Source organism: Lathamus discolor, chromosome 3, assembly GCF_037157495.1.
Source record: "Lathamus discolor isolate bLatDis1 chromosome 3, bLatDis1.hap1, whole genome shotgun sequence".
Classification (NCBI taxonomy): Eukaryota; Metazoa; Chordata; class Aves; order Psittaciformes; family Psittacidae; genus Lathamus; species Lathamus discolor.
Genome location: NC_088886.1, coordinates 123417284 through 123440409, shown reverse-complemented (window position 1 = coordinate 123440409; position 23126 = coordinate 123417284). Strand labels below are relative to the sequence as shown.

Sequence of the window (23126 nt, the reverse complement as noted above, 5' to 3'; positions counted from 1 at the left end):
AGAACTCAGCTATGAGCCACATATTAAAGACTGCATCTGCTCTAGCAGAGGTTTTGATTATGTTTTTCAATGAGGGAACTGCATTGGCCTAAAAAATAAAGAAATGCATGTTTTATCTAGAAATATGTGCCATATAATTTAAAGTTGTGTCTGGGAATCTGCAAGAAACAAATAATAAACTGCTTTAAGAAAATGATTTCTGGAAAGCAAAGCTTATTCCTGAACATTTCAGAATGGAGTTCCTGCCAGGCAGCTCAGGGGTACATAAAGATACACAAAGTATTCTCACTCTTTCCCAAAATTACTTCCCAAACTGGATTTTAAATTGGATGATAATCTTGACACTCCAAATAGATTGAAGAAATAAATATCTTCAGCAAACTGGGGCCAGCCTCTGAGCACTCATAGGTTTGTGCTGCATATAGATGCCTGGTTTCCTCATGATTTTTGAAAGGATATTTTGAAAACTGGGAATGACTGGCTCAAGAATGTTTCTGCAAGTAACTCTGAAATGCGATACTTTTATCTTTTTTTGCTGACAAAAAAAAAATCACAACATTTTATAAGGAAGTGCGATATTCCTATTTCGTACACAAGCAAAGACCAGGCAGATAAACTGGGCAGATTAACTTTCCCTCAGGAGCCCATGGGCAGAACCAGCAGTACAAATTCAGGCCCTCCAAGCCTCATCTGGTGCCTATCCAGCATCTCTGGGGGATGTAAGATTTATCTATTATTTGTAAGTTCTCTGATGAGTGCCAGGGCTTTGTGAACATATTCTGAATCCTTAAAATTTCCCAGTGAAATACTTTCACCAGGAAAGATTACTTGAGTGACAATTTGTGCTGTAAACCATATTACTCACTACTTCCCATTGGGTTTGTTTGTCATATTTTATTCAACTACACAGAGAAAACCCAAGTTAAACTCTGCCACCACTCCTCACACTTCTACACACTTCCAGAGCATGTTTCTCATCAGTGAATAAATAAATGTGACACTACTGAGTCCTAAATAAGCAGAAAATAATGCATTTAATGCTCTGTTTGATGTAAAGTACAAAATATGAAACCTGTCCCAGTTGTTGGTATGTGACATACTGAGGACTGATAGGCAAGTTTTATTATTATTAACTATACTTTGTTGATACATACTGTTGATTTACTAGTGATTATGCCACAGAGATAAAGATCCCTCCAGGGAGCAGCAGGGGGGGAGGTGTGTCTTCAGGAGCAGCTGTGCAGTTTAAGAGCTTCTTCTCTGTAGCAGGAATGTTTCTGCTCCTTAGATTGAGGGAAGAATATCTGGGGTGAAACCATCCTTACTGGAAATGTACTGGATGCGTAGCTGCTGTTCATCTGCTACAGGACCATACAGAAATGTTTTGTCCCTGTTTCAGGTTTGAAAAAAAAATGTCCATTCCAAGCTCAAAAATATCAGCAGAAAGAAAATGATTTCAATTAGCTTCAGATCGATCCTTAAAAACTGATGCTGCCTAAGCAGGTTACTGACTTCAAACTTGGGTTTAAGTCTTATGCCTCCAGTGAGACTGAGAAGGTCATCGTGTTTTGCCCTAGTGACCAGGTAATACTCTTCAAAGTGCCCACATGAATGTAGGCATTCTTATTTATAAATCTGGAGCAAAAGAAAAGAAAGTTGTGTCTTTTGTAGCATTTTCCTGTTTTGCAGTGGGGCAGTTGTAATTGGAGATCTAGGTTCTGGCAGCCCAGGTGGTACTGGACAGCATGTAACTCCACAGGCAATCCTACCAAATTCAGGCTTATGACTGTGGGGGAACTATCATGTCCTTTCTCTGAACTTAGTCCTCACTTTTTTCTTGTCCTCAAGAAAAAGATTAGATTGTTAAATAAAGCATATTTTAATCTCAAAGATTTTTGTCCTTCTTAACAGATGAAAAAATTTATGTCTCCTGATTAGTTTTGCAATACCTGCACCCATTCATTATTTCATATTCTGTTAAAATACAGTATATTCTTAAGAAAGGGAATACATGCAGACTCTTGAAGTATTTTTAATCCTATTAACCTGATAATAACTGCTCCGCATACACAGGACTAGTTAGAAACTTTGTCACAAAAAATCTTCCATTAAAACAAATAATTGAAATATAAACATTTTATTAAATTCTAACAGTTTCTATTAAACTTCTCAGATGAGAGTCCAGAAGGAACACTTGGATCCAGAGGGAAATTTTTGGTCAGAAACATAAAGGAAGGAAAAGGAAAAAAGATGCCCCAAACAAACCAGGTCAATTGCTTGAGATGAGAGAAATGCACATTCAAATCCTCTCTCTTGATGCTTCAGAAAATAACTTGACCCGGGATATTTGCATCCCAAGTAACCATGACTCTATCTCCTCTTTCAGATTTTACAAAAACAGAAAAAAAAAAAAAGTCTTGTTTCCATCTCGGTGGCACCTCAAAAAGGTTGGAAAATCATTTCCCACTCAGTTCATTCGAGAACTCTAAGTTCAGGTAAAATCAGGGTGAACAGGGGGTAGGCACTGCACTGGGATTTAGGAAATGCCTGCCAAGCAGCCTGCTTTTAACGCACACCAGAGAACAGCATTCCTTACCAAAGAAGTCCTAATCAGCATCATGCATTTTTTAAAATTTGCTCAAAGGCTTATGTTCTTTAAATGACCCTTCCACCTACTCTGTTAATTACAAACTCCGGTATAAAACTGACTTTTCTATGGCCTCACTGTGAAAGCTGCAGATTAGGAGCTAACCTTGTTTCAGACCCATGCATAAATTACACAGCGTGTGCTCCAAGTGCACATCGGTTTTAAAATGTGTTCTAGAAAATGGCTAATACTTAGAGCTTGCAACTGACAAACAGTTAAAGATGGAGATGAAACACGTTGCAGGGATTTTGTGTAAGAGATGCTGAAAGATTTAGGGAACAGTATTCATTTTAGAACTGTGCCTTGACTGCTGCAAGGATTTGAATGCTACATGCCAAAGTTTCCGAAATTAACAGGTGCTTTTGTATCCCCCACCTGGGGCATCTCAAGATGCTGATTTTAAAAAATTCTTTAACAATTTTGGCAAGAAAGACAAGCAGACCAAATCACAAGCGATCCCAAATGCCTTCAAATTCCTTCTGGATATTGGCATTCACGCAAAAATGTTTCTCACAGAAAAAGTTCACCACCACCAAAGTTTTTCACGCAACTAAAACCCATTTGGTGAAAGGATTTTCAGGTCCCCAAATGGAATTTCTGAAACACATTTAAGAAACAAAGAGGGAGGGGGGGAAATCTCAGAGAAGCTGGGACATTTTGTTCTGCAGAGCAGAAAAGTTTACTCTGCTTCAGCGTCTGCTCCACTCCACTCACTAGTTCTCATGTAAAAGCTCAGTGCTACGCTCTTGGAGAAACAACCTCAGCGGAACCAGCAGAAAATTCAAAGTGAGGAGGAAACTTCAGCACATGGTGGAGCAGCTGAGTGCTAAGAACGGAAAAGAAATGAGCCCTTTGGTCCACATCCTAAAATCTACCTCTACTTCCCCTCCCCTGAAATGTCAACTCCTCTAAAGGGTAATGCTATCATTTTACACAACTCTTATCCAATAACTTGCCCATATAATGCACTAAATTTTGTCTTTTAGTCGGCTCCTATTCTAAGACAATAACTTCCTATTGAAACTACATGGAGTGGCTACGTGATACTGCAGAATGTTCTTTGCTGTGGAGATTACAAAATTAAGTTTATACTAATGGCAGTCCAACACAGATTCACGAGTAATACCATAACTTCAGCTTCTGGAACTGAAGACTTCTAAAACGTATTTTCAGGATATTCTTCGCAGTTTCACAAAATGAACCTTGAAGTTGATAAAGAAACTTTGCTCATTTTAATTGATTTTGCAACCTGAAGAGTAAGTCCCATCAGCAGAAATAAATCAGACTACAACCTCAAGATGAAAAACTATCGCCGAATCAGGCCTGACAACATCCACACTGTATTTTATTTACCAGCAAAGGGGAGATACAAAACAACCCAAATTAGCATTGTCATTCCTTCTTAAACTGCACTCTCACCCCCTACAGAGCTAATGGCAAATTCTTTGCATTTCTTGTCTCAGTTTCAGATCTGATCTTTAAAATGATGCACAGCGAATGGTAGGTGGGAGGGGGTCCCTCTAAGCCACATCATGTGCTTTATGGAGAGAAGCCAAGCAGCTACTTAGGCAACCATTAGGTTGGGAAACAATCGCTTCCATCATTCCCAACACGTGTGTCAACATAATTCCATGCTCTCTTTGTCATGCAAAAAGTCTTGGCAAAGTGACCGGATACATCCAGAAAGTAGAAGCAAACTAAGCTTATTATGTTAGCCGGAGATCTCACAGCATCCTCCAGTGCTATAGAAGGAGACTTCCCATGTTTGCAGTGTAGGAAAGGAAACTCACTGTGCTGAAAGGGCCCAAGCCAAGCCTGACTTCGGAAGTGTATAAGGGAGATTATAGCTGGGTTTCATGGAAGGGGATCCCTTGTCTGACAAGCGCAAGAGGCTGTGTCAGGCAGTGTGATAACAGATACTGCAGAAGGTATGACACCTCACATAACTGCAGAGACTTCCCTCTCCTGTGTGTTCTCTGGAAGCATTCCAGCCATGCTAATATGGTACTGCAAAGGGAAACTGTTGCCAAATGGGAGTTTCAGCTTCTCTAACCCTTTATTGTTGTCATTGGTAACTTTGGACTTTGTTTTCCTTTTAAAGGAAGATTCGATGCATTTTACAACCATTAACAGTATTTTCTTCTTTCCAGCTATACTTGTAATTCTTACTAGCAGCAAAAAGCTTGTGCACATTGGAATGGCTGGCAGTACTACTATGATGGTTTCTTTGCATGGTCAGGTAAAGAAGGAAGGCCCTTCAGTCTGTCTGAAATGTGCTAAATACATCTCTGGTGCTCTAGCAACTGAAAAGATGTAAATATCCCAGAGCATAAGTATTTATTTAAAGATAAGCATCTGGGGTTTTCACTAACAATTTCTGCTGCATCTTTCAATTCAAGGTTCAGTGCTGTGGGAGGAAAGTCCTAATCTTGCTGGATATTTGCAAACAATTTTCAGACCTTAGCTGCTTTGCCTCCATTCTGCCAGAGGTAACATACATTTTTTAACCCATTTTGCCTCTGGAATGCTAGCAAGTCCAACCTCATTTTTAGTAATGCATTCAGAAAACACAGCTCCTCAGCATTCTGTGGTCACAAAGGTCAATAATGGCTAAAAATGAGGATGGACAAGAACAGTAAAAGCTTCTCCTACATGTTGCTGTTATCTCTAATGAAAGCCAAGGATTTCTATTGATTGTTGTGCTTAAGCATGTATCAGTCACACTACATGCTTTGTTCCTTAAGATGCCAGATTTTTTGGCAGATCCTGTTACCATCCAAACACTCATGAATCAAGAGCTGAGAGTGCTGTCCAAATGGGGAAGTGTAGAGGAGCCCTTCCCCCAGCATTATCATTGAAGCAGGAATAAGCATCTGGTTCTGACTTCGTCTTCTCCCTGCTCCACCACTCTGGGTAAATTTACACTATGCAGCCCTCTGAAAATGTACATCAAATATCACAGAACAGTCATTAGCAAGTCAAATAAAACAAGAGAGTAAAAAGTGAACATACCTGAATAAGAGAAATGTTGTGTAGGCTAAGTCTGAAGAGGTAGTTCCTGCATGAACAAGCAGAAAAATTACATACTGTTAGGCTACTGAAGAAGGATGGGAAAAGTTATAAAAGCAAGTCATAGTTTTTGGTCATTCATTTCTACAAACAACAAGCCTTTCTTGGGCTCCTCTCCACAGAATGCAAAAATAGTTATATTCTCCTTGTTCATCAGTGTCTTAAGGAACCTTGTAACAAAGCTCAGAGCAGGTCTGGAATAAAACATTCCAGAATCCATAACGAAGAACCACAATGACATCTCAGTGACACAGGGACTGCAGCACTCATGTTCTTCTCTGCATTCTGAGAAAACTGGAGATGGACAGAAGCCAGCCAGAGCAAAGCTGACTCATGTAGTACATTCCTTCCAAGCCTGTCCTTGTGGGTACTCCCATTGAGAACTTTATGGAAAAGGAGGAGAAGAGGACAGATACTTCTCAGCAGAATCTCTCTGCACAGAAAGCCAGCAGGGAAATCAAGGCAGTGACTGCAGATACTCCCTATACTCCTGTCATTGCATCTCCACAGGCAAAGCAAGGGAATTCCTGACAAAATTCACTGTAGCATGAGATACAACACATCCACTGAGCCCCTATAACCCTTCTTCTGCATGTTCATATCACATCACAAATAGGAGGGAACACACATTTGTATAAACATCTATGGATGAGGCTTAGTTAACAGGATTAATTTCACATTTTTGCTTGCTAAGACAATGCAGTTACCAGGAATAAACTGATTTATTAAGCCATACGGAATTGATTGCGTGCTTGAGGGGTTTGTCCATGGCTAACTTCATACCTTTCATCCCATCTGTCAGGGGTTTAAAGAGCTGTGATCCTTTTCCAACATCCCTGTCACCACAATCTTCCAGAGAAGACACTTTTATGTTATACCAGGTGAACTATGTTTTTGGAGGTAGCTCTATTTAAATTGTAGAAAGTGCAGCTTTGATGATACAGCTTAATCTGCTGTGAAAGTGCCAGTATACAGACATTCTGATACCTGGTAAAAAAGCCAAGTTCCAGGCTTAGGTCACTGAAGTCAGAGAAATCAATGAAAACCTTCTATACTGAGGGAAAGGTCCTAAAGACTCTTCTGGATAGTCTTGTTTAGGGTCTGTAGCCAGTAGCACACTCTGCCCAAGCAAAGAAAGTAATTCAGACTTCAACATACAAGAGATTCATATCGGGTGACAATGCTGCAAGGCATGGGCAGTTTTTCCTTCTTTTGTTATCTCTCACTTGTATATCGTCTCACCTAAGTCATAATCAGGGTTGCATGTATACTTTGATCCAATTTATGAATAAATCAAATGGTCTCAACTGCTGCTGTCAGTAAAGGATGGGGACAAGGATGATGGGGAACTTAGGAAGTCAGACTCCTGGTACCAAATCTTCCGTTGCTGTAGCTCTGGTTTGCACCACCCTATTCTGTATTGGGACTGGTTACCCAGAGAAGAATAAGACCCATTAGCAATATCTCAACAAAATGTATCAGTAATTATTATATGTCATGTAAGTATGCAGAGAAGTACACACACACACGCACTTCTATCTTCTTCTCTCCTTCTTCTGGAGGTCCAGCAGGTCTACTGTACAGTGTCTCAAAGGGCTGCATGCTTTCCCGAATAATTTGTTATTAACTCTTCGGCACTAGCTACAGACTTCAATATTATGTCCTGTAGATGCAGGCACAGACCAGAGACACTAAGCTAACACACAGCTAAAATTTCAAAAAGGAGATAAATTCTCAGCCAGTGGCTGATCTGACAGCTCCCTTAGAAAAGCATATGCTACTCTCACCAAAACAGGACACGAGACATCATGGAATAAGCCCTCTCCTGGAGAAGTTAAGCATGCCACTGGTCTCCAATCTTACAACATCCTAAGGAGAAAGGTCTCATAACTAGGGACTTGAAGTTGCTATCCTGTTGTTAAGCATGCTATTTAAATGCATTGATTTTGGAAGTCTTATAATGCAGATTTGAGCTCCTTGTTTTAGTCTGGTAAAAAGCTGGACAGTTTGACTGAGTAATAAATTTTAATATTAGGGTGTTTTTTTCCCTGATAGCACTGCAAAGCAAATTCAACTAAAATACCCTTAATGGAACAGATGTATCTAAAGGACACAATTTTTGTTGCACTCAGCCAAAACAGATGCAGACAGGAGTAATGTCCATTTAAATAAATCCAGTCTCTGTCCTCTCAGTGACTGCTGTGTAGCACCTGGACAAAGCCACTCCCGCGGCTGAGACCCAAACCAAGCAGGAATGTAGTACTAAAATGTGAAAAGCACAATGATCTTCCAAAGGCATCATGCTAACCTCAGCTCTCTAAGTCTTACCTTGTGGTTTCCTACAGAAAACAAGGCTTCCCTACATTTTTTTATCAGCTTGCCTCACCTAACGTGTGCACAGCCACTGGCAGTTCTTTTTTGTTTGATCCCTCTCATATCTCTTCAGCAGTAATATAAACACGGGCAGACCAACTAGGCTATCAGAGGCACCTCTGGACTCCAGTTGACCTGCGCAGCTAGAACTGACTAATCCTTAATTAATAACATGCTCTTTTAGCCGTACTTCTTCTATAAAGCTATACCGAGAGTAAAAGGCCAAGGGGAAAGATCTGCGGAATAAGACAGTGCCATTTTTATGAACTGCATTTTAACTGCAATTTCAGCCCCAGAATGAGCAAGGTTTCTGAATGATGGGCATGGTTTATTGTGCCTTGAATTGCCCCATTTGTGTCCTTTTTTCTGCTTGTGTTCGAAGTTATGTCTGTTTAATACCTTGCTGAACTATAATTTAAAGCAGCTGAAAGAGTACTATTAAGAAATATGAGAGAACACTGAGATCTCTGCGTGAATGGATGAGGTGCCTTCTTGGCATTTTCCTTTTTTTTTTTTTCCCTCCCATTTTGTCTTGTAAGCGAACATTGGCTAATTCCTTCCTCTCTTCAATTAAACCCATTTGGAGTAGGCCAGAAGAGAGATTGCCTGATGCAACCAGCTATTCTGGTAACTCCTTCTCCTGCATAAAAAGCTGGTGCAGAAACTTGGAGGGATAGGACAACCTTCCCCCTCACTTTTTGTCCTAAAAGCTATGAAACTTCACTCCACGGTACTAAAGCACAAGCTTTGTTTCATCCCAGAGCTGGCTGCATCTCCAAAGCAAGTGGCTATGCTCCTCCAAGTACTCTGGGACAAATGGTATTATACACATTAAAAGCTGCCTCAAACTGCTAATTATTATCACTACTTCCTTATTTATGAACATCACTGCATTTCTGAAAAAGCCCACGTTAAACAGTAATGCCCTGAAGTCTCAGCCAAGACTGTGGTTTTGTTGTGTTTACACACAAAGTGGGTTGATGGCGGTTCCTCTGGAGACTGAATCACAGCAGATGCCTATTTAAACAACCTGAGAGAGTGGTTCCTCTCTCTGTCACCCCTGATTACAGGGTGATATTATCCCCAGCTCAGATACAGGAAGCTGGGTGCTGTAAGGCCCTCATGCTCTATACAACCTGGTCTTGAAAAATTTGCCATCTACATGTATGCAGAAGAGTAAAAAAGAGATATTGTTCCCATTGAAATTTAAAGCACAGATTGACCAATTCAGTCGATGTCACAGAGTCTATCTGTAGCACAACCAGGAGCTGATCTCCTGGTCCATTAGTCTATGCCCTGTTTACAAGAATAACTTGCCCCTGAAGTTGGGGCATAGCTTGTAAACCTCTGCCGAAGTGCCATTTACACTTGTGGAAATTGAATAGATGTTGAATTACTTTCCCAGACTGGGCCCTCTGTGCTAGTCAGCATATGAACACAGCCAAGCTGCAGCATAAATCCTGTATTTGTTAATTGGCTTTGCAATTTGTATTTGGCTGGCTTGTAAAATGATTAAGTGCTCACCGTGCCTGGTACCACAAAGCATATGTACCAGAACAGCAGGAGAGCAGCTGAGATGTGTTTCGAGAAAGGATGGAAGAATATATCCACTTAAATCTGTTTGCCATGACATTCCCAAGTCAAAGCTGCTTATTAAGTGTTTATTTCCTATAGCCAAGTGCACCTTGGATGAACTCTGTAACATGCTGCCCATGCACTTGTTCACACATTGCCTGGCCTTGAAACAATTTACAGGGAAGGCAAAGTACTTCATCTATGATACCACTGAGCGACAGAGCTACAAGACAAATTAAACCCTTCCAACAGGAAGCCACATAATAAGAGTGCTTGAATAATAGCAGAGACCCTTCCTCTTAGGAGTTCCAAAATTATAAGGGTTGCAACATGCTTCAGTCACTTGTTGAGGCCTCTTTTTCTGTGCCTCTTTTCAGGCACTACATCTGTCAGCTGCAGTGCTGACTGATTAAAAGGTGCTTCCTCCTAACCAAAAGAGAGCATGCTTTACAGTTCTGTGTGGTGGATAAGCGGGGACATCCTTGCAGTCAGTGGACTGAATGGGTGTAAATGAAAGGCTACTGTAGTTTCAGAATATGTTTTCTATTTAAATGAGTAAGGTTCATTTATGTTTCCCAACACTGTCCCCCCACACACATACCAAGCAAGTAAGATAACCTGTCTGTGCTTCAGGACAACCCCTGCTAGCAAATCTGGAGCCATGAGATTCCCAGTGCTGACCACCACCAGAACCTCTCAGGACTTTGACATGCAGAGACCAACAATACACTGCTTTATCTCAGCTGGTCTGTATCACTACAAGACATGTACACCTGCTTGTGTGTTGCTTCATGCCTGCCCCTTTACAGTGAGCATCCGAAGCTTACCCCTCCCTTGTTACAGGGCAGGCTATCTTTGTACACAGACATTTGCCCTGCAGGTAGAAAGAAAGCCAACAGAAGCTGATAATAATGTTTGATTAAAAAAAAAAAAATAAAAAAAAGAAAGAATTTAGGAAAAGCTGAAGAGGATTGAGCAAAGAGTTGCTCTCCCTTTGGGGGCTAGTACTGCACTGAAACAGGCATCCAGCACAACCTAGGTGAGGTACTGGAGACTCACTGGTAGTGATCTGAGAAGGCATTCCCTATACTTGTAGAATAGAATACAATATATCATTTCAGCTGGAAGGGACCTACAACAATCACGTAATCCATGACTGACCAATTCAGGGCTATCCAAACACCTCTTAAACACTTGCGGCATGGACCACCTCTCTAGGAAGCCTGTTAAAGTGTTTGACCATTCTCTCAGTAAAATAATGCTTCCTAATGTCCAGTCCATACCTCCCCTGGTCACAGCTTTGAACCATTCCCATGCATCCTACTACTGGATGCCATGGAGAAGAGATCAGCATCTGTCCCTCCACCTCCCCTCCCGAGGTGGGGATTGTACTGCAATCTGGAGCCAGGTCTGCAAGAGGGACTCACAACTTTCACAGTGTAGATAAGAAAAATAATTAACAGAACAGGGTCCTTTGGGTGATACAAAAGAAGACACAGAATTATGCATATGACAAACCAAATGCCCCCTTCTGGCACTCCTGGAAGCCATGTCCTGGGAGTGAGCCTTGGGCTAGGAGCCAGCAATTTTTGTCAGCTCTTCCTATCTTTGCTCCTGAAGGCCTTAGATATACTTTATACTTCCACACTATATGACAAACACCGCTTAATTGTGCTTCATGACTCCCTGGGAGCTGGTTAGTATCATCCCTCCCCCTAATACTAATGGAGAAAATGAGGCAGAAACAGGTTAAATGACCTTCTCCAAAGCACACAGCAAGTCAGTGATAGAATGGACATCATGCTCCAGGGCTCCTGGCTACCAAGTCTCATGCTACATTAATTCACAGTACCTCTATGTTGGTTCAGCTGTGGCTGAACTTATCAGTTAGTTATCCACATTTCTGAACTAGCCAACCATTCCAAGAAACCCAGCTCCTGAAGGATGATTCTGGCCGTTGCTCTCAGGAGTTAATTACATGTCTGATCCAGAGTGTAATATGACAATCTGTTTGCAAAGGCTACTTCAGTGATTCACTAGAATGGCCTGGCATACACATGCTGGAGAAAAGGTGGGGAGCCAGCATCTCCCTTAAGATCTGTATCCTAATTAAGCAGTAATTTTGTTTCTATTGAAAAAGAACTTGTCTGGTACATCATCCTTCCTTAAAAATCAATAGATGTTCAACACAGAACCATACTAAACAGCATACAGTCATATGATGCAGATGCTGTATGAGCAATTGCTTTTCCCAAACCACCGTTTCTGAGTGATAAATCCAGCCGGAGCTAGAAGAACATTCTCTTAGAAGAGGCTCCTTATACAAGCAGCATATCATTCTGATTAAGCAGCTTCCAAATAAAGCCAGGGTCCCAGCTACTGTTTCTGGGTTGCCACTAGGGCCCATTTAGTACTTCTCAGTGGAAACAAGGATGAAAATCAAATCCTCTATATTCCAGTCAATGGAGGAAAACTACCATCAGCTTTAATGGCACAGATCTGTTCAGGCTACATACTCTACGCTCAGGGCCAGCTCTAGGAAGAGTCGAAAGAGGTAGATATTATAGCTGCAGAGCATTTAGGACAACGACAAAGCTGAGGTGCCCCTCAGACTATACCAGGATTCAGAAATCTACACGGATGGCAGCAGCTGTGGAAGGGAGATGCAGGAAGGAGATTAGCCCTTGGATTGACAGCCATGTCCCCTCTTACATCAGCTTGCAAGGAGAGCAGCAAGCTGGCTCTGGTGTCTCTGGCCCTTCTCTTTCCCCAGGGCAGGAGAAGCAAAGCCTCACTCCAATGTGATCCCACCTTCTTGGGGGTGACAGAGTTTGCCGTGGCTCTGAGATGCCCTCTGTTTTCTGGAGAGCAGCCATATGTGCACACTTAGAGAACATGGTGGGGGGTATTCTGTAATATTGTTTTATAAAAAGCAGACCAATTGCAATTTATTTTTTTCTTTGTTACATTTCCCTCCCTCTGTTTCACTAGATCAGTTTCTTTAAAACCTCAGAGATGGAAACTGAGCCAAATTTTCAAAACTTGTGTGTGGGTTTGTTCTTATTTTCCTGGAAGAGTGAGTCCATCTCTCAGACCATCACATTTTATCCCACATGCCACCTCAAGTCTCTCTTGAAACGTGGCTGACAGCTCTTCTCTCCCCCTCTAATCCAGCTGGCAGAGTCACAGAGCACTTAAAGCACCTTGATATGGCCCTGAGCTGCGTGGGGACCTTTGATCTCCTATTTGCTGGTTTTAAACCATGGCACCATCACCTGTAGTTGTGCTTTCAGTAAGTAGTACTGTAAAATTCCTCTTCTTTAGATGCGCTGATTATTGTTCAAATATTCCATGGCAGCCCCCCCACCTGCCTCCTTAGGCTGATAAACATGCTCGGTTCTGTCAGGCTTTTCTCAAACTCTGGATGAATTCAGCATGACTTATATGCAAATACTGATAGAGTTGGCTGGTGAGCTTAAGTTATTGCCAACCAATCCCTTCTCTTTGACGTGGTTTTTATAGCTTTGCAGTGGCACAGAACAGTAGGCTTAGCACCTAAACATCTGGATACAAGCTGATATGCAAGTCACTGTGGTGAGCCCTGCCATATAAAACTGACATATCACCAATTTAACCAGAGCAAGAGAGTATTTTCAGTAACGCAAAAGGACACTGCTCTGCAGCCCTATCCTGTGGTGCTGTATAACACATCAGGTCCAAGACCTCAAGGCTTTTGCTGAAGTATCCTGACCTTGTGTTAGCTTGCACCCCACTCTCTGAAATACAATCTTCAAACTTAATTATTTTCAGTGTGTTACTAAAGCAAGTGAGCCTCTCATGGGTGGCTGCTTTTGCGATAGGGTATCACCAATTTTCATTTATCTGGAATATGAGATATGTTTCCAGTCAGGCCTGCAATTTGCTGTGTGAGGATGCTTCCTATCAGCCTGTGCTGCACCAAGATTGCCTTTCAAACAGCACTGGCTGAGCAGCCACTGGCCATGAGTCAGATGAAAGCCTGGTCCCTCCGATGATGGGCATATGTGCACAGACTACCACGCTGGTGAGGTCATCTGCAGAGAGGTAGATGGTACTGCATTGCAGGTGATTTGAAGGACTGTTTTCTCTGCCAGCAAAGATGACAGACCAGAGACTGCCATTGCTTCACCCTCTTCTCCATGTACAACACCTGAGGCAAGGCTGTCTCTTTGCTGTTCCGCAGCTGCAGTTTCTTCTGTGCATTGGTCCAGCTCAGCAACCTCACACTTCTGCAGCATAACATTTTATTTGATTTATCTTTTATGAGTTAATTAAAATTCCATTTCTTTGCTTGAGAAAATGCACAAAAGTTAGCTAAAAAAAAAAAAAACCCAAAACATACACTTTCAACAAGATTTAGACCAGGCTCCGAAGTTCCCAGAATCCTATAATTACAAAAATTGTCCTTTTGTCCTTTCCTGTCCTCTCCTCCCCAAGCAGTAAATGTCAGGGACAGCTCAGATTTGGGGTATTGCAAATTCAGACTCCCTGTAGACCAGCACAGGAAAGCCAAACACATAGGTAAGAACCAGAGACATCCCAGTGGGGCTTCACCCCTCCACCCTTATACAAGGCTGAGCTGACCTCATCTGGCAGAGTATCAGAGAGGAAAATCTCCCTCTGAACTATCTGAGGCTCGGTCAGAGAGGTTAAAACCTGCACTTTAAATTACACTTTTGTGTGATTTTGTTCCCTGTGTAAAGAAACTGTCCACCCCCAATTATGGCTTTAACTAGCTGCAATGCCTAATCACAGGTTTCTCACCTTCACCATATTCTTCGCCATGCAGGTCAGGCAGCTTCTTTGAAAATCATCAATGTTCCTTTGAAAGTTTCTGTTAATTTCAGATACTGATTCTCCCTTTTATTTCTCACATCACCATGTATCTGCCCCCCTCCAGAGCTCAATACAAGGATGCGACTTTAATTAGAGCATTCTTTTGTCTTAATCACAGTGAGAAAGGATGGTATTTATTGCTCTAGGTTTCTCTGCAGCAGTGCTTTCAGCTACCCTCCTACAATCTGGATATAATAAAATAACATTATCATGCTCTTTGCTTGCTCACGTCCTCATTAATACCTCAACTAGCAAGGTAATTTCTCAGCCAAACATGACTTAGTAGGGGGTAAAGCTGGCCGTAAGGAAGTGTGATACTCATGCAAGCCATCATAAATGGCAGCAGCTCAGCTCAGTCAGTTTGTCTCAGGAAAGTATTGAGTCAACTCCTGTAGTCAGGGATGAATGGCTTGTCATTTCTGGCTGGTAACAGGACAAGCCAAGGGACTATTTAACCTTTGGCTATGCCCATGTGGTTGTGGCCAATGTTAACTTCTTTGCATGTTAGTCTCTCCACGCTGCATGACAGCTAACTTCTTCAGCCATGCTGAAGCCCCACAGTCTCAGGGTATGGGACTCACAGACTTTCCAAGCATTTTTAAGACTTACATCTTCTTTGGAGATGCAAGGCTGAGAGCACTTGTTGTTTCCACTACAAGTGGAAATACAACAGTAAAGGGTCCAAATTTCACCTCTGCCACAGGTTTTCTGTGGCTCTTCTTTCCATAGAAGAGCTTTGGCTATGTCCACCTTAGTCAAATGCAGAGACATCTGAGGCTGTGCAGAGTTTTGACTGGTACCTTCAGAAAGTGCAGTCTTGCTGCAGGAATAGCTCAGTTAGGTGCAACATTGCACTGTACTACCTTTCCAATCTATCATAAACTCACATGCCTCAGCATCACAGCCTTTTCACAGGGCAGCCTTACTCTTAATCCCTCTGGGCCTTGGATTCCCATCTTCAGCGTGCAATTGTTAGCGCTTTCCTGCATCACAGAAGCCCTGTGAGGATAAATGTTGGTGAGGGATCTGATCATTTGGCAACAAAAAGTATTCTTGACAGAGTTTAGACCCAATGCTGATACTCTAAATTGTGGATCAACTCTGACCCAACTTCTGCCACGGAATTTCCCGATTTTCAAAATGTTTTTTGCCAGGCGACATAATCTGCAGAGACTTATTCTCTTCAGGGTTCAGTGGCAGTCCAGATCTGGACAGGATTGAAGGTGCCCAAGGGTACGTGGTATTTTCCAAGCAACACAGGTTTTGAGAGTTTTACTGCAGTGCTCTGGAGCTTTCTGCCAACCAGGCAGGAAAGAGCCTATGTTCAGCCAGAAATCTGTGTGAAAACCTGGTCTCTGACAGAGTAATCTATCACATACCAGAGACTTTCAATAAACTCAGGGTGCCAAACCTGCTGTTTCAGGGTCCTAGTGTATATTTACAATTGGCCATATTTCTGCAAGCTGCAACTTGAAACAATTATTCTGGGACATCAGTCACTCCATTCAGTCTTCATCTTCTAAGTTGGCATGATTCAGAGTGGGTTTAATTCTTATACAGCCAGGAGCAATGATAGCCAGGAAGGGCTGCACCCACGCTGCTGTGCTCACCCTCAAACAACCCGTGAACGTTCATATAGTACCTTTCCTACTCCCCAAACTAATATCTCCTTTCTTATACATATCTACTCAGCATTAGTAGGCATGTTCAGTTCTAAATCAAGTACGAAAATCACCCACATCAAAGCATCCTGACTTGAATCATCAGCAGTTTAGTAGCTTTACATTTATGGCAAAGAAGTCTAGCAGTTCAGAATGACGTGCATTTTACTTGCCAGTTGAGACCCTTGATGCAGCCTTTGATCACTACTCTCTACCTCCTGGTAATGACTTTTTGTGACAAGGGCTCCTTAGCTGTGGTTCCCCATGCGGCAGCCACGAGAGGTGATCCTTCCCCACCTCCTGATGGAGCTGACATCCCTCTTGGCAGGCAGAACTACGAGGACTTCTGGTCATGACGCTTTCTGGCTGGTATTCTGCAGTAACACCTCCACTCGCTGCGAATGGCCAACCCTCATAGCCATGCCTCTCACATCCGCAGCCCCAGCAGGCTACTGCCCTCAGCTGACACCCCCGCAGCTTCCTTCTGGGAAAAGTCAAATGTTTCCTTTAAGGCTTCCCAACCACTCTCCATGCAGCCATTTGTTTGGGTATCATCCTCCTGTTGTCCAAGCTGTTTCCCTTCAGCTTGCTGTCGTGCCAGATTGTCACATGGTGTCTCAACCGTCCTCCTTTAAACCTTTTATGTTGTCCTTGCCAGGGAGTTCTTGTGAAGCATGCTTTTAGGCTTGACTCCAAGCAGGGTCTTTCATATCATCACTTCTTTACTGGCTCTTGTCTCTGCCCAGTCAGTAATGAGATAGTCCTGAGGAGAAAGGCTCCCTGAGGAGGTGGGATGTCACAGCTACACTATGTAGCTCCTCCACAAAACTCACCCTCCCTGGGGACTAGGGAGGTGAAATCACTGCTGTGATCGTATTTTCAAGTTTTTTCTCAGTAATAATGAGGTCTAGAAAATTGTTTTTCCTCCCATTAAAATAAGCTCAAATAGTAATCACATGCGTTCAAAAGCTGAGAAAAGCAGCAAATATATCAAAACAATCACTCATTCACAGAAGAAAAACAGTACATGAAAACACTAACACTACATTTAAAACACAAACAAAACACGCAAACTATGAGTCAAAGTGAAGGTTATGAATTTTTCAAATGTGTGCTTTTATATTTAATGAAATGTGGTTCGTAATATGGGTAGTGTGAGATTTACAATGTTCTAAACTATTCGTATCCTTACTTGCAAGTGTTTGGATTTTACAAATGATGTGACAAGTAAATACGTTGCTTAGAAACCATGGTGGGCTTTTGAAACTAATTCTTTTGTTTCTGGGATTTTCACTTGGCAGGTGTTTGGTGCATCGGTGTTATCAAACTCTTCTAGTTTGCACTCAGACAGCACCAGCCATTCGGGGAGGGCTCTCAGATAAGGATAAAGCTTAAAAACCTGAGGCTTGTGTTATTCCAGCTCCCTGTCTGCATGGCATGCCCTCAATACCTCTTACAGTTTCAGTCACGCTGTGTCCAATTCCTGAAACCAAAAGCACTCATGAGCCCCAGGATCTTCTTTTCTTCTAGGAAGCATTTTTTGTGAAGCTTTGAAACACAGGATGAACTAAGCCAAAAAGATGCTGTGGTGAGGTCATACTGCTTTTAAATAGAGACAGAAAGAACTAGTCTGAAATAATTTATAATGCTATCATCTGAGAGAATGATGTTAACCAGGAAATTGAGAAGTGGGAGTACTTATAAACTCCACCCCAAGCCAACCTCCTTCCATAACCCCAGAATAGCTGGTGTTACTACTAATATGATCTACAGTAGCACATTTAAACATGGTTAACATTTAAATTTAGGTTTCATAAATTACACCCTTTAGAGATGGATAGAGACAGCTCCTATCTCTTTGAGGTATTGTTTCATTTGCAAATTCAAGCAGATGGTGCACGAGCAACTAATGACTCAAAAAATCACCCCTAAAAATAGCCCAGAACAAGGTGTGGATTTATCAAGGAAGGAGGGAACAGATAAGGCTTCACTTCCTCTTCCCATTTCTCTGGCACGTCTCCAAGAGCTCAGTGAACCCGGAGCTGTGCAGTGCTGAGGACCCCATCCACACCCCTGTGTTCATGCACCTCTCCCTGTCACAGGGTGGAAATGAGACGGTGAAGAGGGAAAGGGCTCAGCGCTCTCCACTTTTCCCTATACCAAGCCTGTATCCAACCACCCCAAAAAACCACCCTGGGAAATTATATTGTCCATTAACTCTATCAAGAATTGCTCAGCAGGGCTGTGTAGCACCACTGAAATTTTCGGTCTCCCAATCAGGTGGGTAATGCTTCATGAAAACTGACTTTTCCAAGCAAATTCTATAAATACTTGTTACTGCATCCTCATGAGGCAATGCACTGCAATATATTGTACTTCCAGCAGGAATTCAACTTTGCTGTCATTCCCTTGTTTATAATGATATTGTAGCCTGTTGTCTAACCACACTCGTACAACTCTGGTGGAGACAGGGACGCCCTCCAGGATGTGTTGCTGGGGTTTGAGCAGGAGGGGGGAAGCATGTCTGTGTTAGCAGGGTCTGTGCAGGGGGAAACCTGCTGTGCAGCTGAATTATGTAAACCATAAATTCCTCAGAGCGACGTGCCTGTGTTTGTGCAATGTCTGGCAGAAGGCACTGCTCACAGCCGTCCCCAAAGTAATGCCATTCTGAAGTAATAAATATTAATAATTGCTGGTTAAAGATTCAAACTCAGGTAAAGCCGTGGCTTGAAAAGCAAAATGCTTCTGTAGGAAAAGCAGGAGGGCCTCTGGCAAGTTGAACAGCTACAGGAAGGTGTTATTATTTACTGCACAAATGCACATAGAAAATACATATTCAATCACACTTCAGTTGTCTCTGTGCAGCAAAACCCTCCCTCTCTGCTACACTCTTGCTCTTTTCTCTTGTTCATGTCCTGAGCTCTTCTAGCTCTGCTCCTCACCTCTCTGTCCTCTAATGAAGAATAGCCTGGGAAGAAAGCAGTCTTCTCCTCCTTCATTTTCATTAATAAGTAGAGACTGCTACCACAATGTTATCTGATTTTAAATGTTATACTTAAACTGATTTGTTAGACCATGCTTAGTCCTTTCTTTTTGGATTGTCTTATCTGTTTATTATGCAATAAAAAATAGTTGCTGTTGGGGCTTATGATTCAGCTACAACTGACATACATTATTTCACTGAACCATAGTTCTTTTCCCTGTTACAAACACAGCTCTAAATTTGTTAGAGCTTGCCTTTGCTCATCTTGTGTGTTTCCACACTCCTCTTACGGCATCCTAAATAAAAATAATGTTCTAAAATAAAGGAAAATATATGCTAATTATATACAATGGGCCAGAACAACAGAGTTACACAAAAATGCATTCAGTGAGGATCTAGCTATATCAGCAAGTTGAAGCGAACAGGTTGTGGAATGAATTCTGAGAAGAAAGCAATCATCTGCATTGCAACTACAATGTATACGAAGGTGCATAGATAAACCTGCTACAGAGGGAAAGTCTGGCCATGGCAAATAAACCATAAAGTCAGATTCTGTGCTGGCAGAAGAATGGTGCAGAGTGGTTTACTATAACTCTTCTAACATCCATGATGCAAACAGGGCATTTGGCTTCATTAACCAGTCATTTTGCTTGCATCTTTTTTTTTTTCTCCTTAATTCTAGTAATTTTCTCTTCTTTGCAATTACAGTAGGAGTCCAAATCCCTCTACATAAATTACAGCTTTCTTTTTGAAGGGGGAGACCAGCCACATAAGCTGGAAACACACTCTCCTCTGAAGCCAGAACCTGAAGGGAAAGAGCTTGAGCAGCAGCCCTGGGCTAATTAAGATATAATCTTTACCTTGCTCCCACAATGAGCTGGTTCCTGTTGGCATCCAGTGCAAGCTGAGAAAAGTCATGCACACCTGGATAGGTGAAATTCGACACCCAGGGCTTCAGATCTGCAAGGAAAATGAGAAAGCACAAAACAATAAAGCTGCTCTAGAAGCAGTGAGTTCACCCGGCCATCCACTAATGGATTTCCTACCACGCTATCTGTCATGGAAAGGCTAATTAATAATCTATTTAAGGGGTTTCTATTTATTCTGATTCTCTGCAGAGTGTGCAAAAACCCACACATGCAGAGCTGTCTCAGCAGTTATTTTCACATCCACGATGAAGTGTCAGCACTGGTTTTGGAGACAACAGCAGCTCAGTTTTACTTCTGTTAAAACTGATGAACCATCTTCAGTGCCAGGGTTAGGTGGTGTAAAGGGACTAAGCTGCCTGCTGTAACACCTCCATAGCCTTGCCTTCTGTGCTAAGCAAAGGGAAATGGCTGCCCTCCAGAAAAGCAAGGTGGTGTCAGCCAATTGAAAAACCAAGTTAGAGCAGAAGCGATTTGCACCCAAGACCTGGCTGCTCCAATGACAGTTTTTACCTTCTCCTTCAGGTTTTAGATTCTCTTCTAGGTTTCACTTTACCCAGTTAAATCCTCCTTAATTTAGATGGGGGGGGGGGGGGCAGAATGCTATTACACCATGTATATGGCTGAGGGACTGTACAAGTTTGAGACTGGCTCTATCAATGAGCTTGGATTTCACAACCTAGGCAATTGTCCAAACTGCAATCACACAGGTTAAATGCAAAGCAATAGATTTAGCTATGCTACGCTCGTGAAGACAAAGCTCTTCTAGAAGCTACATCTATTAACATGATATCAATTGAGAGACCTAGGGCAGACAGCCTTGATGTAATAAAAAATACACCTGTTTAAAAATAAAAAGCTGGATTACTATTTTAAGGTACTCTCAGGCATGATGCTGGGGCATTCAAAGAATCCCAGCTTTCAATACAGTTACCAACTTTGACCTTCGTATTATAGATCACAGAATTTCAACCTCTCACCTTATACCTTTACTGCATGAAATAAGAGGGGATAGATTCATACGTATTTTCAGAAAGTCACCCGCTTTTACTGTGATGACTTCTCTTGAGAATTTATTCCAACTGTCAACTACTCTGGCTGTTAAATACATGAAGAATACCAAATATCTGAGGGAGCAAGGCACAAATGAGACTAAATCAGTGTATCTGTAATCCCTCTGTGGCATGTGCCTCATTCAAAGACTGGATGTTAAAGATCCAGGAGACTCAACATGAAAGGTAATATCTTCTGGCCTCATGCCAACAGGATACCAATACACACGCCAATGACTTGATGACTCATAACAATAATGATGTAGTAGTTCAGACCAGTTCAAAAGAGCCCTGAAAAAACATGCTCCATTGTCATTTTATATCCCCAAAGATAAATTGAGAAGTCTTACCGAAGGCAGTCAGGTTTAAATGTTTTGTTGTAGGCATTAATTCCCCTTTCCACAGGGGTAAGATGACAATGCTGATGAGGAATCTCACTAAGGCCTTTGGCGTCTTGGCATGCTTTGTAATTGTGCAATGGTTTAAAACCTTTGACGCAGGGATATTTGCTGAGAGATTTCAAGTCCCTTCTCCCTCCAGGGATGGATGAAATGTAATGAAGCCTTTCAGTTATTAAAACCTTATGAAAACACATATAAATGTCCCTACACTCCACTTGACCCACCTCTTTTTCCAAAGCAGAACCTTGTCCTGGAGCTTCGGCCTTTGCCCTGAACACTACCATATTTCATAACAGCCCCCTCATCATAGAGCTGGACACCGTCAGGCCTGGTCCCATGCCCTGCTTAACTGGACACCGTCAGGGCCTCTCCAGCAATGAGACTCCCATCCTCACAATCTAAAATCTCTGTTGCCAGGAGCTGGAGGCTTCCAGCTCTTCTCAGCATTCCAGTCACACTGCGTAACCACACAAAACCCATGTACCTCCTCTGCTCCTCAATGAAAAGGCACAAGTTAAGGAATAACTCATACTGTCTAACCTTCAAGCATCTCCACCTCCTACACTCTTCTGGGACCCTTAACGATATACCAGCACCAGGGAGGAACTGCAGTTTCACCTCTGGCATTCTCCTAACTAATGGGGCTCTGTCTTCTTTACCTGTAGCTCTTTAGCTGCAGAGACATTTCTGAGCCAAGCAGCAGAACCAGCAACAATAACACCTTTCAGGAAGGTTAGCTGGCTGACATGTGCTGCAGATCTCCTGGCATTTCTGTTGGCTGATGGGAGTGGGAATAGGGGATTGCTGTATAATGATGATACCTTTTAAGGATTCTGCTTTTAGGCCATAATTTCTCTTGTCATTCTACTTCCTCTCCTACCAACTTTTTCCTACTAACTAACCCACTATTACAGTACAGTGGCAGGAAGAATATTTCTTCATCTGCTGCTCCAAGCAAAAACTCCTCAGTTCAGGAGTCAGTTCTTCAGGAGTCAGAACTCGTCAGCTCTTCTTTTTAATGGCAAGCTCTGACAAATTACAGCTAAAAATAATTAAAAAAAAAAAAAGGCAGTATGTAGCTTGAATCTTTCCATGTTGGCTGAAATGTCAATCTAGCCCGAGAAAGAACAGGCAGTGTCTTGATTTCTATTACTACTGCAGGTGGTATAACTTATAAAGAAACCCTTCCCATTTATTAAATTAAAGACTGCAAGGCATGCATCCTCATAGCAAAATTAAGCTTTTATGGGCATGTAGTTGGAGATTATTAAACCCAGCATGGTCCCAGATAAGAATGTCTAAATGTGAGTTGTCAGAATTAATGCCAAATGGCACATTTTCTTTCTCAACCTTCTTTCTTCCTATGAAGAGGGAAGGGGTAAAGTGGAATGGAAATGCAATCAAGAGTCAGGACATGGGTCTTTTTTCATTTGACACATTCAAATCTGCTCACACCATAGGCATCCCTAAGGGTAGTTCTGGATTTTCATTCTGAAACTAGCTCAGTTCTGCAAAGTAAGTGCTGGCCTCGTTCTATCCCATACTAACTGAAGTTTACACATAT

General features: G+C 42.1%; 1 protein-coding gene across 3 annotated transcripts in view; it reads right to left on the bottom strand.

Moving 5' to 3' along the window:
- The window catches only part of SEMA5B (semaphorin 5B), a 283952-nt gene that overhangs the window by 108580 nt on the left and 152246 nt on the right, over positions 1-23126 (bottom strand). For all 3 annotated transcript variants that reach the window (XM_065671441.1, XM_065671442.1, XM_065671443.1), the window contains 2 exons: positions 20044-20143; positions 5660-5705 (listed from right to left, as the gene is read on the bottom strand). In XM_065671441.1, the coding sequence (XP_065527513.1) occupies positions 5660-5705; positions 20044-20143 (146 nt within the window). The remainder of the gene's footprint in view (positions 1-5659; positions 5706-20043; positions 20144-23126) is intronic.